A 17,501-nucleotide genomic window follows, 5' to 3' on the forward strand; every position below is an offset into this window, starting at 1 on the left:
CATCCACATTTGCTAAATTATTAGTTGTCAGAAGAAGACTTTTGTTATTTAGATCCTGTTTGCTAGTCTGTACATGGTATAGTTACATGCGCAGAGTGCACAGAGAGAAAGAGAGAGAGAGAGATGGAGAGTAGGAGGGAGGGAGAGAGGGAGGGAAAGGGGGGAGATAACGACACAGCTTTACCAACTGTAATGAAGAACTGCTTGGTCTGATTAAACCGTACCAAGCTCTTAACCAGGACCTGCAGAGGCAGCGCTACGGTGAGGATAAGGCATAGCTACGCATCGCAGTGTGTACTCCTAAATATCTAGTCGTCATCCTTTGTTTTGCTCTGAAGGGAAGATGGTCTGCAGGAATGGTAGCAGTCAGGTAGCTGGGCTGCTGCTCTCTTTATGGTGCAACAAAGGTAGCTGTGCTCACTCGCTCTCTCTCCCTCTCTGTGCTCTACTCTCTGTCTGTGCTGCTTTTTTAATCTGCTGTACTATATATATATATATATATATATATATATATATATATATATATACGGGGAATGCCTTAATGCTGCAACTGCTTTTTAATCATATAGTGTTGCTGTAAAACCTTCACAAATGCATGCATGCATTCACACACTCCAGCTAAAGGACTCACAATGTCATTGGCTTGTATCATGTTTTTCCCCTGTATTGTCTGTATAGAAATCCTGTTTTTATTTCCAAAAAAAAAAGGATGCATGTACGTGTTGGATTAGCATGCAATGTACTTTGACGTGTGAAAGGACCGCATAGCCGCCTCTGAGCCCACAGGGAGGAGAGATCACAGGTGAGGAGAGAGGAACGAGTAAAATACCAAACATTAGGATGCACTTTGAAGACTCAGTGCTAAGAAAACAGGTTGAAAATAGTTGTTAATATAAAGGAGGGAAAGTGTTGCTAAGCGCAGGGTAAGTAAGAGCAGAGCTGAATATGGAAAAGGAAACGAGAACATTTTCTAAGTTTGGGTTTGAGCTCTTTGTGTTCACAGTGGACCTTGATTTAATTTCAATACAATTAAGGCACGCGGTGAATGCCAAGAGAAAAGCCACAGTCTTCGCTCACCTGAGACGCCAACGTAAAGCCGCTACAGGACAGGAGCGATGGCTCTGATGACTGCACAGATGGACATTCGCAATCCTATGAGATTAACAAGAGATGACATTAACGGTCACACAGAAGCCAGAGGGGAAGCTTTAGGTAAAGAGGTTACAGAGCAGAAGAGACAGGTGAACAGACTGGGGTTATGCGTGTAGCATAGGTTTTGTTGAATGATACAGGGAACATAGAGAGAAATCAGCTACTGGTTTCCATAATGATAGAACAGACAGAGCCATAGGTAGCCTACCAGTGTGGGTCTCATGGCCAAATGGACAGAGGGATCACACCAGGGGGATGTGCCATGTGGTGACAGAGGGCCACTTCAAAGGTCTGTGTTTACGCATGAGCGTACACTCGCTGAATATGAAAGGAAGATGGAAAAACAGGGTGAGAATGATGCACCGAATTTTTATTCACTTAATTATGCCTCTATCATATAAGCAACAACCTCCTGCGCCATTCTCATGCATGCCATATCCATTACAAACATATAGCTTTGAACTTTATTTTGAAATTATGCTACATTAAAACCTTTTTATTTGTAGTGTCATGGCTTTATATGTGTTTTTTTGTTCTGCAAAAAGTCTCAATAAAGAAGTCATTACACAGACAACATTTCTATTTGTACTATCTAGTACTTCTCTTCAAAGTAAAAGGCCCAAAGCACATCAAGTCATTTAAATAATGAGCTTCATCTCGACTCCTATAATCACAGAGCTGCGTCAAATGATTCAAGCTGTAAATCGCTGTAGGCGATAGAGATGTGAGCTGACCTACATCTCAGATGATGGAGGCGGAATATCAAAAGAGAAAAAGCTAAATCCTGGATTTTTGTCTAGATTCATTTTGATCTACTTCACATCCTGCTGCTTGAATTTTTAGGTTGCCTTTTAATGTAGGACGATGAGCATGGTATAGAATTTAGTAGAATATTTAGGCTGGAGAGATTAAAACATTACCAAAGACGCCATTTTTAAAGATATCAAGCATCTATATCAGGTCTATAACCCTGTTTCTGTTCTGATGCATCATTGGATGACATTTCATTATCGTCTGTCATCTCAGCACAATAGAAGTGAGCAGAGGGCAAGTGTGCCACATGTGTTGAGACAGGGGTCATCAACTGTTTACGGGCCCCTTCCCCTGTCTGCACATTATGCATTTTGAAAAACTCTCAATAGAATTGGGGCCACATAGGAGAAATGAGGGGGTAATACTTAATATGTCAACAGTGCCGGACCCCTGGTGAGGGTGAGCAGGTGACTGCGTGTGGGCCTCCCCCTTAAGTGCTAAAAACATTCATCATAATGACATATTTTTAAATAGCATACATATAGTTACACTCTTAAACGTCCACTGCTTTTATATGTGATTCTAAATAATGCTGATATATCGGTGCCTGGGGTGGAATTATAGGCTAGAAAGAAAATAACTTTCTGAAAAATTATTTGATAAATAAGTGGCTGGCTGTGTATAATTTTCATTCTGTTTAACACCAACTAGTCAAAAGCTACTGTCCTACATCGCAGCATTTTTATATTTCTTATCTTATGAATATTTGAGGCAAGCCCCTCCAAAACAAAACGCACCAAAAGAGAAGAGAAATCTAATTTAGTCATGTAAATAGAGGTTGGGTTGGCGACATGGTGAAGCGTCACTAATGGAAGAAAGAGATGGATGCTTTATGATAATGAGGGGAAAATAAAGCATGACCTTGCAGTGCAATATGAACCCACTGACACCCATGTATAATGCTCTGACTGAACAATGCATTTCATAAAAGATGATTTTTTTTCTTAAAGGACCAAATTCAAAAGGGTTCATGAGTTGGTAATGTGAACCATGCATTATAGTATTTTTCGTGTGAGTAGATTTTAAAATTAAATACCCCTTTTTTATTTTTTTTAATTTTGTCTCAGTTGCAGCCACAGTCAGTGAAAGTAGGCAACACACACTACCAGAGTGAGGTTTTCTTTCACCACTGCAGGGCAACCTATTTTGTTCCTCCATCTCCTCCATGCAATGAGCTTGATCTTCACTCACAGATCTAAGTGCTGACCTCCTCCCTTTCACTTCTTCTTGCCTCTACCCTCCTCCTCCTCCTGCACTTTCTCCCCATGGTCCCATTCCCTTTTCTTCTCCTCCATCGTCTCGGTGTCCGTCTCTGTCTCTCTCTCTCTCTTTTATGGCCGTTCATTTGCATCCCAGGGGTGGCTGAAAGGCGTCCCCAGAGACGCGCGGATAAGGGTCACGGGAGATCCCCTCGAGGCAGCGTGTTTGCCACGCACACTCAACGCAGACACGACACGTGCCGTCGACCCCCCTCTTTGAAAACACAAACACACATTTATTCCCTGAGACCTGCACTTGAATCACAAAAAGCTGAGTGATGCTGTCCTCAAATTTGGACTTAAGTAAGGAAAACGGTTTGCTTCTGAATAGCTTTTTGCATGTGGATGTTTAGCCTATTTATGAAAATGCTAACTTAAGTTGTCTTAGGCCATTAGCTCACAGTCTAGTGGTGTTAAGGGCAACAAGGCGAATAGCATTTCGGTCAGGGGTCAGGCATTTTATTTTGAGAAAATATACAAATAAATATGCTTTTAATTATGTGTACTACCAAATTATGTAAAACACCAAATCGGTAGTGTAGAATAGTTTTTAAATTGTCAGTTACATCAAAATTCAGTGTCTATTTAGGATTAACAAACCGTCGAAACCTACAAAATTATTTTATACTTACCTTTAAATTTATGAAAAATATCACATTAATAAGTAGCTTGCGTTGTTAAAGCAAATAGCGCAGCTTGACATAAAGTTGGTTTTAACCCTCGTACGGGTTTTTAAAACGTTTTACAAGGCCACCTTGGAAATATAAGCCTATATTGCTATCAACTTTTCAGTTCGCTGCGCCTGGGCTACTAGCTCGCTCGTCACGCGGTTGCGTCACGCGGGCGCCATTTGCGAAAGGTGGAGTCACGCTTGATAGCGCGAGGATTGTCCTCAATTAAAATGCTCCTAACTCAGAGAAAAATGAACCAATTTTCAAGCCATTTGTTGTGCCACAAACTTCAGACATGTACTTATGTTGGAGGATAGCTGCTCCATTAAAACATATTTTTTCGTATTGAAATTCTTTACCTAATATAAGATTGCGGCACTTCTCAATGGGACTAATAGCAAAGTATGGATTAGGCCATTATACTTGGTAAATGTTAATGTATAAAAGCATATTGCATTTATTTGAGAAAATAAGAATATAGCCTAATCTAAAGTTTCACTAAACAATATACTAACCTCAGAATTATGAAAAACAGTAAATAAGAAATTAAAAGACATGCTCTGTCTGATGCTAGCTGAGAAACTTTTTTCAGATAAAAAAGCTGAAATAGTTACTTGCTAATACAATTATGAACTAGGCTACTATTTATTCTCATGGGTGGATGGAAAAAACATTACACAGTTCACATGAGGACTGACAATAAAAGAGTTTCGAGTGTAGAATAAGCAAGTAGATGAGAATTTACATGGAATCCATACCAACAGCATGAGGACAGAGTTTTTTTTTTAATTTAAAAAAAAAAGTTTTTTGTATAAACAAAGAATATAAGAAGTTATTTTGGCATTGGGACAGTACTTTGTGACAAACCTTCTCAGCTTTGTCAAAACATCATCAGAGATCCACAGAAACTAGATGACTATCTTTTTCTTGCCATGGACTTCAGATGATTCAGAACATGAAGTTAGTGTTTGAGGCATTTACTTTTTTTTTTTTTTTTTTTTTTAATGTTCCCTGTTTTTTAAAGGGGTGTTTGTTAAGCCAACATACCTGTCCACAACCCAAGGGACATAACTAAAATCTCATTTTTAAATAAACATGGCTAATGTTATATTTGAAAGAAAGCATGGGACGAGGAGCTAGAAAAAGACAAAATAAGATGTCTGGAGGTTTTTTTGAAAATATACTTTGTTAAATTATAGTGTTGATGAGTGAGGGCATGTAACGGCGTGTTTTTCAGTGTTGTAATAGTTGAAGTACGTCATATGAGGATACTATTGAGTATTTCTTTCTTGTACTTTAAAAAAAAAGTTTAACTGGAATCAGATCTTGGCTATGCATCAGACAGAGCTCGTCTTTTATTTAAACTATACCTCATTATTGAGATTACCTTGTTAACTGAGAAAAGATTTTATTTGTATTTTCTCAAATAAAAGCAATAATAATTTAAAATGCACGTCTGAAGTTTGTGAAACTACAAACGGCTCCATTTTCCTCTGAGTTAGGAGCATTTCAATCATGATAGATCCCCCTCCGTCATTGACTTACATTCATTGTCAGGTATGGCTCCACCTTTTGCATATGGCGCCTGCGGGACGCATTTGCGAAGCCCGAAGGCGCCATTTACGTGTTCTGATCTATGGGGTTTTTAAACCATATTTGTTGGGTTTAAAACTTTCTGCAAGGGCTATACGGGTCCGTCAAACCGTAAGAATATAGGCCCACATGGACATTAATTTTGAATATTTATCTCGACTGCTACTATATAAACAATAAAAGGCATTCTGATTCAAATAAACTGGGTATGGGTTGCTGAGGAGGCCTAACTTGATACCTGGACCCATTATGAAGACCTATCGTTGCCCGGCTGCTGAGCCTCATCTGCACAGAATGAAGACAGACTGGAGTAGGCTACATAATGCTTTGTCTCTCTCTTGTGGCCGACTTGTGCCTTACAACCACACTGACAAGGAAAGAAAATGGCGGATTGCAGCTTCCTGACCAAGAATTTATACACTTGCAGGATCTATATAACACATATCATATGCTGATGATAATCTTTAAAAAATATCTTCCATACAACAATTAATGTAAAAATAAACAGAGGCTGCATTTAGTGGGATACAAGTAGACAGGTAAAACAAGCCACCCAAGTGACTACAAAAAAAGGCAGAAAACCCACACCAATTTGTGGAGCATCTTTATTATGCCACAAATAAAAGCCAGTAGTTCTCAAAGAGGACCTTGCATTTTTTTCCTTTTTTATTTTTTACTCACCAACATTGACATTCTGAAAATGGTGGAAGCTGATTGTGATATAATAAAGTTGGCTGAGCAGTCTGAGATGGATAATGGAAGTGCAGAAGATGTGAAAGCAGAGAGAGAGGGGGGAAAAAATGCTGGATATAGCGGTAAGAGACTAAAAACAGGACAGAGTGGACGGGCTGAAGGTAAGCAGAAAAACATTCATTCCTAAACCCATCAGGGGAAGGAAAAACTGATGAAATGAATGTACAGACACGCCGCGTGACAAATTTCATTACAGTCAAACAAGGGGAATGCACACCAGTTCTGCTGAATATACCACATTTATTACTTTGAACTGATTAATAGAAAGAGTGGGGGCAAGGCCACTCGCATCACTGTCTTTAGAAAACTGAGGAAGGAGGAAAAACAAAATACAAGAAAGCAGCCCAAAGCAGTGATGAATTAACTTGTCCAAGAGAAGGAACAGAGGGTAAATAAAGTCCAATGAAGACTGTTAACAGAGGCCCCAATTTCTTTTTAAGACCATAAAATTATACACCAAGCAAGGCTCATCAACTTAACATTTCTTCTTCTTTCACACTCTTTCCCCATTCACTACTGTTCCTCTCCAGACCAGACCCTTCCCATACTTTACACATGCGGAAAAAAAAGAGGGTCATTCTGAACACCTGCAGTCCTCTCAAACAAAAAAAAACATGACGAGCATGTCGAAAAACAGACACTGGAGTAAGAGCTGATGAAACTCCTACAAGGAGACTCCACTGGATCCTGGGTGAAGATGCGGTAATCCTCAGAAAGACAGAGTGGGGGGGGGGGGGGGGGTTTCGCACAAAGAAAATGAGACAAACTGCCCGTTCTTGACTTTTGGGATACCATTTAGCCAGCACGACAAATTTGTATTGGATTTGTGTGTTTTGTGTGAGAGATGCAGGCTTGCTCTTGGACTATAAAAACAGAGGATGATCCTTTCATTAAAAAGGAAAAAGCAGCATACGAGGGGGGAAAGCGTATGTAGTGGAATGGGGGTGGGGCAAAAAAGATTTCACCTAAGGATGCTATGCATTTAGTTGTAGTCCTATGAATAATCGTTTCCTTTTCTTTTTTACTACAAGTTCGAAGTAAGTCTTTAAAGTCAAAAGAAATCAAGAAAGTCTTCATTTAGTTTTTCTGTCCTTGGTTAATTCTTCACCCCTGTTAGAATTTCTTAGAGATCTGGTTGTAATGATGTAATGGGGTGGATAGGGCTGTAAGGGGGGCCATAGCAGTCTTTTGACCAAAGCACCAACTGTTACTTGACTCGTCCTTGGCGCTCCTAAACAGGGCAAAAGAAGACAAGTTAAGCAGTGTAGCATAGATATATAACTCAACACAGAAAATGCATGTGTCACAAATCTCAGCGTTCTTATGGTTTTCTATATAGAGTTCACAATCCCTCCTCCCATCCATTTAATTTACATTAACTTGAAACACTACAGTTGAAGGTTTTGTTTGATTTATGAGCAACATCCAAACTCCAGAAATATAAATCTAAATGGATATCAAGCTTGAGCTTTACAACAAGATGAAAACTGCTTTGGCACATGGTGACAGAAAAAGCCATTTACCTGAAGCCTGTAATGACTCCTGTTGCTGGGGTTGCTGGGATATGGCTCACTGCCTTGGACCTCCACCTGTCACACAGAGGAGTGGAAACTGAGTGTACTTGGAAACAGTCCAAACAAGCCAAGAAACTATATTTAAAATCAGATCTATGGCATAAATATGGACTAACATTTGCTGTTCCAAACCTCATCTGTTTTTTTTAGCAGAGGATTTGAAAAGAGGCTGGCAACTTTGGATGAAACATACTGGTTCAGGATCAAAAGCTTTGATTAAATCACTGCCAAAAGTCTCACACAGGAGTAAGATTTAGGGGTCTTGCATGCCAAAACACAACCTGCTCTATATTTTATGTAAAACATGAAGAAATTATTCATCTAAAAAAGACAAATACTGATGCATAAGTGCATCTAAATTAAGACTTTTTGAAGCTTCATGCATCTGCAGAAGTCATCTTTTGCCATCAGTGTGTTGTCAATGACACAATCAAAGGGCTCTTGGGTATGGAGAAGTACAGAGCTTCAGTTTTTGTAAACTGCATTTGTACTTTCATAAGCTCCTTAAATGTGCTTAAAAGCCCACAGTATATTTTTTTGAAAGAGAATGCATCATAGCACCATGTTAAAACATGAATTTTGACTGAATGTGTTACAGTCTAATGTGCAGAAGTCTAGGGCTGGATATCATCGAGTGCCTGATAATTCAGGCACAACATCCTGATTAGGTTCAATTCAACAGCAATTCATGTCGGGATATATAATAGTTAGGAAACCTATTTTGCTTCAACATTAAAGAGAGTCTCACAGATCAAAAGTTAAAAATAGTACAAAGAACGGTCCAACCAGGCACAATATTAAAAATGAGAGCTGCACAAAGTTATCTGATTGAATAGGTATTTGCAGATATCATCTCTAAAAGTGAAATATTGGCATCAGCAGATATGAACATTTCTGCAGATATTTACAACCAATATTTTGTCTAAAAACCTCCCTCTATCAGCTGTAAATATTAGTGTACAAACAAATAACTTAGTTGCTTTTTAGGTTGGCCCAACAGATCTTTATTCATCATCATTCCCTACACATTGAAGTGTTTTTAAATGACAAATTTGTTTAATGGTTCATCTGCAAGCTCTAAATTGTGTTTTAAGGACTGAAGTTTTAGATCTGGAATACATTTAAATACCGGTATCGATATCAGCCAAAATTAATCTGTAAATAGCGACATATTGGATATTGGCAAAAATCCATTACCATGCATCCTTATCAAAAATATCAAGGTTTGCATTAAAAAAATGACCTCAAACTTGTAGTAGTGACATTATATTTTACATCCATGTAACACATCTTGCATTTGCATATCCAGCTTGTATTGATAACGTGCACCAGATCTCTGAAACAAAATGACTGGGCATAAGATTCTAAACTCGAGCCCAAGTCTGAAGGCTCAAAGAGATGAGTGCAGGGCAAGTTGAGCGACGCAAGTTCGAGACTGATTGTGCAAGGAGCTGCCAGGAAATGAAGAAGGCCTTTATGTAAAGATCAATCTCACTATCATATGAATCGATAGTTACTGAAAATTGAGAATCAATCTTAACCGGATAATTGATTTTTTGAACACAGTCCTACTGAAGGCCCACCGTCTTGATGTCAAGTGCAAAAAGCAAGAACATAAAACTCCTGACCAACAAAATCTGAAACATAACCCACATTTTCTGATCAGAGCATCTCACTTGTTTATGAGGCACTTGTGTTCAAGCTATAAGTACCTCAAGGTGCATTTCAAGCAGCACATTTTTGTGGATTTAACATGCTTTGCATTATGCTTCTGAACATACCAATAAAAAGACACAGTAAAGAAAATGCTGACTCAACTAGAACAGTTCTTAGCATAAACAAAACACAAAACAGCATCAAAATGAAGACTTTGAAATCTACAGAATTAAAAGAAAAAATGTCTACAACTAACAGGAGGTTGAAACACAACTGCAGTTAAATTAGTGTTGTTTTTCTAAAGGCAGGTGAATGCTGACGTAGAATCTTTTGCCCTTATCGTGTCTCTGTCACATGAACTTTTTTCCATTTTTTAAACACATCCTTGTAGAAGCAAAAGAACCCAGTGTCAATTAATTTCCCTTAGACAAATAAGGAAAGGATCATTACAAATTGCAGGCTGCAGAGGATATTTTTCACTTAATGTTGATGCTAACAGTGCCACAATAAAAAAAAAAACACCTAAAAAAATTTCACTCTCTCAAGACATGCATTTGATTACTTATGAAAGATCCCATTAAATGTACTCATGAGAACACTTTTGATTAAAACAAACTTGAATTATTTCAATAATCAAATCTGTACAGGTAGAATCCTCCAAACGTGCCTATTTTACAACAAAACTTGAGTGTTTAAACTCTCCTAAAGTAAAATGATTTCTGAATTTTACTCTTTAATGGTATCTATGGATGTAAAGCAAAGTAATCATACAGAGAACATCACTGCAGGGAAATTATGTTCACTCAGGCAAGGCTATCAATCCGAGTGTAAATGTTTCAAACTTTCCTACCCTCTTTGTGTAAAAAGAAAAGCTGTACATGCATGCAAGCACCAAACGAGCTTCACAGACTGTACCTTTTCAACAGAAGTTAAGCAGATCACTTTTTTCATTCATCAGTTTTTATCAACCGAACTGTTCAACTGTAACTTTGTTACCTTTTTCACACACTCTTCCTCTTCCTGGCGTTTCTCGTAGTGAGAAAAGTCGTCAAAGATGGAAGTGGTGTGTTTGTATCCAGCGATGATCTTTAGCACCTGCCTGGCCTTGTCCAGTGGTACCTCCTGTGTGTCCCGAGAGTTGGTCACTGGCTTGTTCTCGTTGTTCTCCAGCCGAATGTGCCTTAGCTGACTGTTGGGAACGTCCTTAACAAAGATCCAGCGCACATCAAAACGACCCTTCCACTTGTCCTGTGACCACACGCCAGCAGACGTGTTGTAGTCCACGGGTGAGCGCATCTCTGCTACGCCGCAGAAGTGCCCGCTCCCATTGACACTGAACAGAAGATAAAGTGGCCCTTTGCCACCCAAAGAACGATAAGCAGCGTCCAGCCTCTTGTTGCCATGCTCCGTGCTGCACCAGATGTTGTACTTGATGGAGCGATGGATGTCATCCTCCGAGTAGCTCTTGATGATAAACACCCTGCCCTGCTTGGGGTTCCAGTCAAAGTCCTTGGGGTTATAATTGTTGACCATGCGTAACTTTTCTAAGACTGGATGAGGTTCAGATGGGACCCCAGGAACCACACCCACACCAGAAGAGGTGGGTGGTGACTGCCCCGTCCCGCTCCCACTGCCATCCCCAAATCCATTGGCCCGATTCCGTGGAGGAACCCAACGAGTAGGTTGAGAAGGTTGGGACTGTTGGCTTGGAGGAGTAGGACCCTGGGATAGAGGAGGCTGGGGCATCTGAGCCATACCTGGTTGTCCACTGGGTTGAAGCTGATGCTGCCCCATTTGAGAAACAGGCGGCACCAGCTGTCCATTGCTGAGGGGCATTTGTGGGTTCCCTGCAGCAGTAGCTCCAGGTTGTGGGGACGCCTGGTTGGGCGGCTGCCCATTGCTGGGGATAGAGGGCACCTGCTGAGGGGTGGCAGCTTTAGGCATGGTGCCCTTGTTGTCCCAAGTGCCGATGTCCATATTGTGTTTAATAGGTGGAGGAGGCAAATTGGCACCTGCCATACCACCCTTGGTTTTCAGCTTGGGCTGAGGCTTGGCTGGCTTGCTGGCAATATCGGCCCAGGAAGCGGGTTTGGCAGGGGCAATCGAAACAGGAGGCATGCTGGGTGGTCCTACAGATGATACAGGGCCAAGGGGACCCCCACCAGGTAAGCCAGAGCCCACCACCTTAGGAGCCATGTCCCCACTCCCACCAGGTGCGGCACTGCCAATCTTAAGCCCTGCCATGCCCTGGTCTAGGCTGTTCATACCAGGGGCCTTGTTGAGGGGCTCATTGGCAGCAGGTGCAAACGGAGACTGTCCATCGATCATAGCACCTCCAAGTGAGCTGGGAGCATAAGCATAGCTGCTGCTGTAGCCAGAGCTCTGTGGTGTCCCCGACTGTCCCTGAGAGCTGCTATTGCCCCATGCTGAGAAGTCGATGCCACTCGGGAAGAAGTTGAAACCATGCTGGCCCAGGAAAGGGTTGCTCCCTAGTGGGCCTGGCTGGCCAAACATAGCGTCCGGGAGGTAGTGGGGCTCTCCATTGCTCAGCTGTCCATAGGAAGCCAGGTAAGGCATGGGAGGGTCCCCACCTGTGGACCATGCTGCCTCATTTAGGGAGTAAGAAAATCCTATGGAGGGGCTGTAGTAGCTGGGCATGTACGAGTCCGACATGGCCGTATAGGCATTGCTCTAAACAGAAAGAGAAACAATTTCAGTTAAGAAAATCCAAACAAACAAAACTACAAAACACTCGGATTTAGTAGCTTACAGCACAGTAGCAATACTGTTAACATAATCTTCTAATTATTGTGTGCAACTTACCTGATGAAAAAGTCAGACCAACATAAAAGATGAGCACAGTTAGAGAATAATTGAAATTCTCTCATATTATTACATCTAGAGAACCAATGAAATTGTCTGTACATCCCCCATCCTCTCCTGCTATCTGATGTGTCTAACGTGGCATCATACTACACATCAAGAACAAGTTTAGAATCCTCTTCAACAGGAGGATTTTTTTACTCTCTAATATTTCCATTAAAGCCCACCCCACCTGCAGTGCATCTGTTAGCACACAAAGGGAACTCCATCTATGACACAGTGGGGAAAAATAAAGCTAAGGCCACTCAATCACTGCTCTTTGAAAAAGCTTGAACTCCAGCTGCACACCCATATGGTTCTGCTGTCTTCCCCAGTTATGCAAAAGCATCAATGTATAATCACACAGAGTCTTCAAGGCCACTTTTACGCCGCAGTCTACACATTGATTCGTTTAATCTTCCAGAGAAATTTCAAGTATGTAAACAAAACTAAAACCAAAGTTTGGAACATAAAGATGGATTTCACAGGATTTTATGAACTACTGCCCGAACAATCTGCTGCATATGAAACACATATATTTGATTAAAATCTGGCAAAATATTCCCACATCTCAGACATATTAATAAAATTTATACTATACCACAACAGCATGCCAATATTAGCAGGCTATATACAGAAAATCTGACTTTAAATGTAATACTTTAAGACCTTATTCAAGACCCACTCGTTGCATTCCAAGACCCCAGCACAGTGTATCTTCAATTTCTATACAGTTACATTGGTGACAGTTATAAGCATGTTTTTTTGGAGTTTTTAAGATAAAAATCTGATACAACAGACAAGAAAATACAGATAATATGCAAATAAAACTTTTTTTGAGATACTAGCAGTGCTAGCATCAACAGACTCTGCTAATGTTACACTAAGCAAAGGTTTCACTGCAAAGCTCCTTTTTATTTGCAAAATTCTATAAAATGTTAACAAGTATCAGCCCCAGCCACATTCCTTGATCCCATAGTTGACTTGCTTGCTATAGGGGTACAGCAGAACTTTAAGGATGCACTGATAGCTCAAAAGGCCAGAACATAAACAAGCATGAAAACTGACATCATTATTGGTATCAAACAGGCATTTAAAAACTAACCAACACTACCATAACTATTGAATCTTGAAACATGTTACTCGTGAAGAATCAAGGTATTTTTTATTTAGATTCATTGAGAATGGATTGGATGGAAAGGACTGATCAACTATGAGCTGAAACTAGGGATGCACGATATAGGATATTTCCCGATATCAGATATGCCAACATTCACAAATTCATTTTAACCCATACTGATATCTACTCATTACAGTTCAGACCTGAAACTTCAGCCCTTTAAAAAATTTAAAGTGTAAGGACTGATGGTGAATACAGGAAAGGGCTTTTAGAAAAGCCAGAGGCTTCTCCAAAACAGTTATACCTAATTTAAGCAAATATTTATTTTGAGTTAGTAACTGTTTGATAAAATTTGCTTGGTCGGTCCTACGATTATGGAAGATGACAAAATTCTTACATTAAAAATTTGGAAACAAGACATGACGGCAATAGCCACATGATAAAAAGATGCTGGAAAACTTAAACAAACCAAAAGACTTCTAAGGAGCAACTGGACAGTTTTAGCAGTTGTATTTGGAAGGAAGAACCTGATCTTATGAAGATGCTGATTGACAGTATAAACACCTTCATGTAATTGTACAGTTGATGCATTAATAATGCTTCTACATAGTCTCAATTATTGTACAGTTATTGCTGCCTGTTGTGTCTCCCTGACTGTTTTGATTGTATTTACTGATTTGTTTTATGTTTGTTTTTATACCTGTCTGTCATAAAAACAAAATAGGTTTGAATATTGAAAAAAAAAAAACAAGACTTCAGCTGACATAGGTCTACTGATCCAGCCTGAAACTCCATGTTTGCTTGTATAGTGAATATTTTCTTAGACTGTCATAGACAAAATATCAACAAAACATTTCATATCTGGTGATAACAATAATTCACTTTAAGCGGATATCTGCCGATACAGATATCATGCATCCCCAGCTAAAACTACTTTGAAGGTGCTGCAGTCTTTTGGTAACAAGAGGGTATGCCAAGTAAAAACAAAGTGATTTGTGGTCGATGAAAACATACCTGTCTGGCCTGAGTATTCAGGTAAGGCTCAAACTCATCGTCATTCAAAGTATCCTTTTGGGTCACAGCTCCGTTTTGCACTGGAAAAGAAGACAACACTGATGTAAACATGGTGTGCAGGTCTATGTGACATTTTGTTATCTGGTCATTTCACATCAGCCTTATCAAAACCTGTTGCCTAATGAAACTGCTCTTTGCTGAATTTGTGCAAAACCCCGTAAAAGCAGTTGAGAAGGATATAATCAGACAGGACACAATATAACTGCTTAGTATGCTTTAGATCAGTGGTTCTCAAATGATGTGGCAGCAAGTCTAAGTGTACCTTGGGAATTTGTACAGCCATACAGTATTTTAAAAACTTAGGTTACTATTAAACCTTTTAAAGAGGCTATTTTGTGTATGCAATAAGCATGAAATGGTGCGCCTATCTTATGCTTGCATTATGAGCTGAATCGGCATCTGGATATATTCTACTACTTTATTGTTAGTTGCAAGCTGTTACACCGCACAATAAGGCATATTCTTTTGTTAAAATATTCATCTCAAAGGTAAATACAAGTGTACAAAGAAGGTGACTTAAGTTTTATCCGGGGTGGTAAGTGTCTGACAATTTGTTTTAACAAGTTTTGTTTTGGTCTCCGTTATGGCTGGTGTGTCTATGTTTGAAGACGTGAGATCGTTTTACCCTTTTACAAAGCATTGACGAGTTAAATGGCACCATAAAACAGTCAGCAAACAGATATCAGATAGTAACTAACACAACAGTCTGAACAACATGATGACGGGAAAGTGCGCGGCCCATTTGGACACAGGAAAAGCATGTCGGAAGACGTGTCATTTTAGGTTAACTTAGCAACCTGCTATGCTAGCATGCTAGCTGTGTGGCTAGCTGCATGCACTGCGTAGCGTCTCCATGTTAACGAGCGCCAAGAGTCCTTTCAACATGACGGACTTAGCTTTAGCCGAGTGGTCAACGTGATGGGATGGCACCTGTAGCTTAGCCCAGCATAAGTGTTAAGTGACCGATAAAGACAGAGATTGTATAATAGCAGCGTGTTCACACACCTGTCACTGCAATAAAAGGGCTTGTTTGTACAACCAGGAAAAGGATGCTGATGTGTATCATGCTGCCATTCAACGCTAGCTAGTCAGGAGGAAGCTAATGCTATCAGTGGGAACCTTAAGAGTGCCTTTACAGGGATACAAGAAAGTACTGAGTACTAAATAAAGAGTTAAGAAAACTCCAGTGAAACGAAACGTGGTTTTGTGTTGAATTGGAGCGGCGAATTAAGCGTGAAAACATTTAAAACACTAATAAACAGGCCTCTAAACCGAGCTGCTTGGGGCAAGCTATTGCATCCGCGCACGCAAGATTTTCAAAGCGTACCGAACGTAAAAGATCCGCATTCACAGGACCCAGGTCGACAATGTTAGACAATATTAGCTCTTACCTTTATTAGCTTGGCCTTTCGGTCTCTGGATTGGGTCCAGGTGATTCATGAAGGTTTGATTTATGAGAAGAGAGGAAGGGGAAAAATAGATGAAGAGATATATTTCAGCAGTCAGTTCCTTTAGCAGGTGGTCAGGCCTACTGCACTACTGAGCCACAGCCGCTGCCTTTGAGCTAAGCTATCCTTGCTAGCCGTCGCGATGCTGAGAAATTTGGCCCTCGTAAATGTTCAGAAAATACCTCTCTTTACCTGTTCAAGAAGGCTGCTGGCTGACATGTCTTTCCCCACCCGGAGCCTGTGTAACTGTATTTACTCCTAAATAAAAGCGGCAGGGTGTAGGATAGGTCTAGCTATTGAAGAGTTTCAGCCAAGCGCCCCTATCTCTCTACAGAGCCTGGTTTCTACACAATGGCGGGCTGCAGTTTGCTTGACAGACTCCTCAACATGGCTGGGCGGCCCTCGTCAACCCACGATGGCATTTATTTGCAACGGACACCTGCCCCCTGTGGCGTGGAGGAGCCAGGTTTGTACAACACAGGCATGGTAATAAAGACTCCGAACTATCTAGTTGGACTTTGAAATAATCAGTACAACAATTAACCCTCAGTAAATGTAAAGAATTCGTAACACTCATAGTGTTGGTAACCAAAAATAGTACCAGGCATAAATACTATTAAAATAATATACATGATTTTTTCCCAGCTTCGTTTGCATTATTTTTTTTAACTCAATAGCAGACCTATTCATAAACACGAGATATTCATTAATTTATTGGAATTTGACCCTTAAAAGCCAGTTGCTAAATGCTAAAGGTTTTGATGTAAAAAACACGTAGAAACTATATTTTTAGATACTTCATGCAAATTAGATTTCCTTGAAGGGGATTACAAAGGATTGAGATGTTAATAAATGTTAATAAATTGTTACACTCAGGGTGTTAATTGCCAAAAATTTACAAAATATATGGACGGCAAAAAAAAAAGAAAAAAAAAAAAAAAAAAAAAAATTAAAAAATCCCAAACACATAAAATGAAATAATTTAAAACAGACCTAATCATAAATATCAAATATTGATTGATTTAGCAAATTGCATTTCCTTAAAGGGATTTACCACAGCATTGAATATGTTATAAACGAGCAAAAACAATTATTTTTTAAAGTTTAAGATTTTAAAGAAAGACAAGATTTTCACTCAGGGTCTTGGATGTAAACCATGCATGATAGCAAGAAAAAAATACATTGATAATTTTTTTTTTTTTTTGCAAGACCAGATCTGATCATTGATATCAAATATTGATTTTTTAAAAAAATTATCCCTTTAAATGACAGTTTAAGTGCAAAACTCAAATGGTTGTAATGTAAGAAAACACACACGCGAAAAAAAAGTTTAATATACTACTTTCAAATTGGATTCTCTTAAGGGGATTTTCACACCATGTTAATAATGAGCAAAAAATTTGATTATATGTGCATTTTTATTCTCTTAAATTTTGGCTTTGATAAATTGTTACACACAGGGTGTCCTTGCCAAAACTACATTTTTGTAAAAAAAAAAAAAAGATTAATTTTAAGGAATTTAACCA

General features: G+C 39.6%; 1 protein-coding gene across 1 annotated transcript; it reads right to left on the reverse strand.

The window, feature by feature from the left end:
- Window positions 1–6,057: 6,057 nt before the first annotated feature.
- On the reverse strand, window positions 6,058–16,371 carry ythdf2 (YTH N(6)-methyladenosine RNA binding protein 2). The gene is made up of 6 exons (XM_041812568.1): window positions 16,168–16,371; window positions 15,919–15,943; window positions 14,468–14,547; window positions 10,468–12,162; window positions 7,765–7,830; window positions 6,058–7,472 (listed from the first exon to the last, which is right to left on the reverse strand). The coding sequence occupies exons 1-6, from the start codon at window positions 16,192–16,194 to the stop codon at window positions 7,449–7,451; spliced, it is 1,917 nt and encodes a 638-aa protein (XP_041668502.1). The 5' UTR covers window positions 16,195–16,371; the 3' UTR covers window positions 6,058–7,448.
- Between the last annotated feature and the right edge of the window lie 1,130 nt (window positions 16,372–17,501).

The sequence above is a fragment of the Cheilinus undulatus genome, linkage group 18 (genome assembly GCF_018320785.1).
Source record: "Cheilinus undulatus linkage group 18, ASM1832078v1, whole genome shotgun sequence".
Lineage (NCBI taxonomy): Eukaryota > Metazoa > Chordata > Actinopteri > Labriformes > Labridae > Cheilinus > Cheilinus undulatus.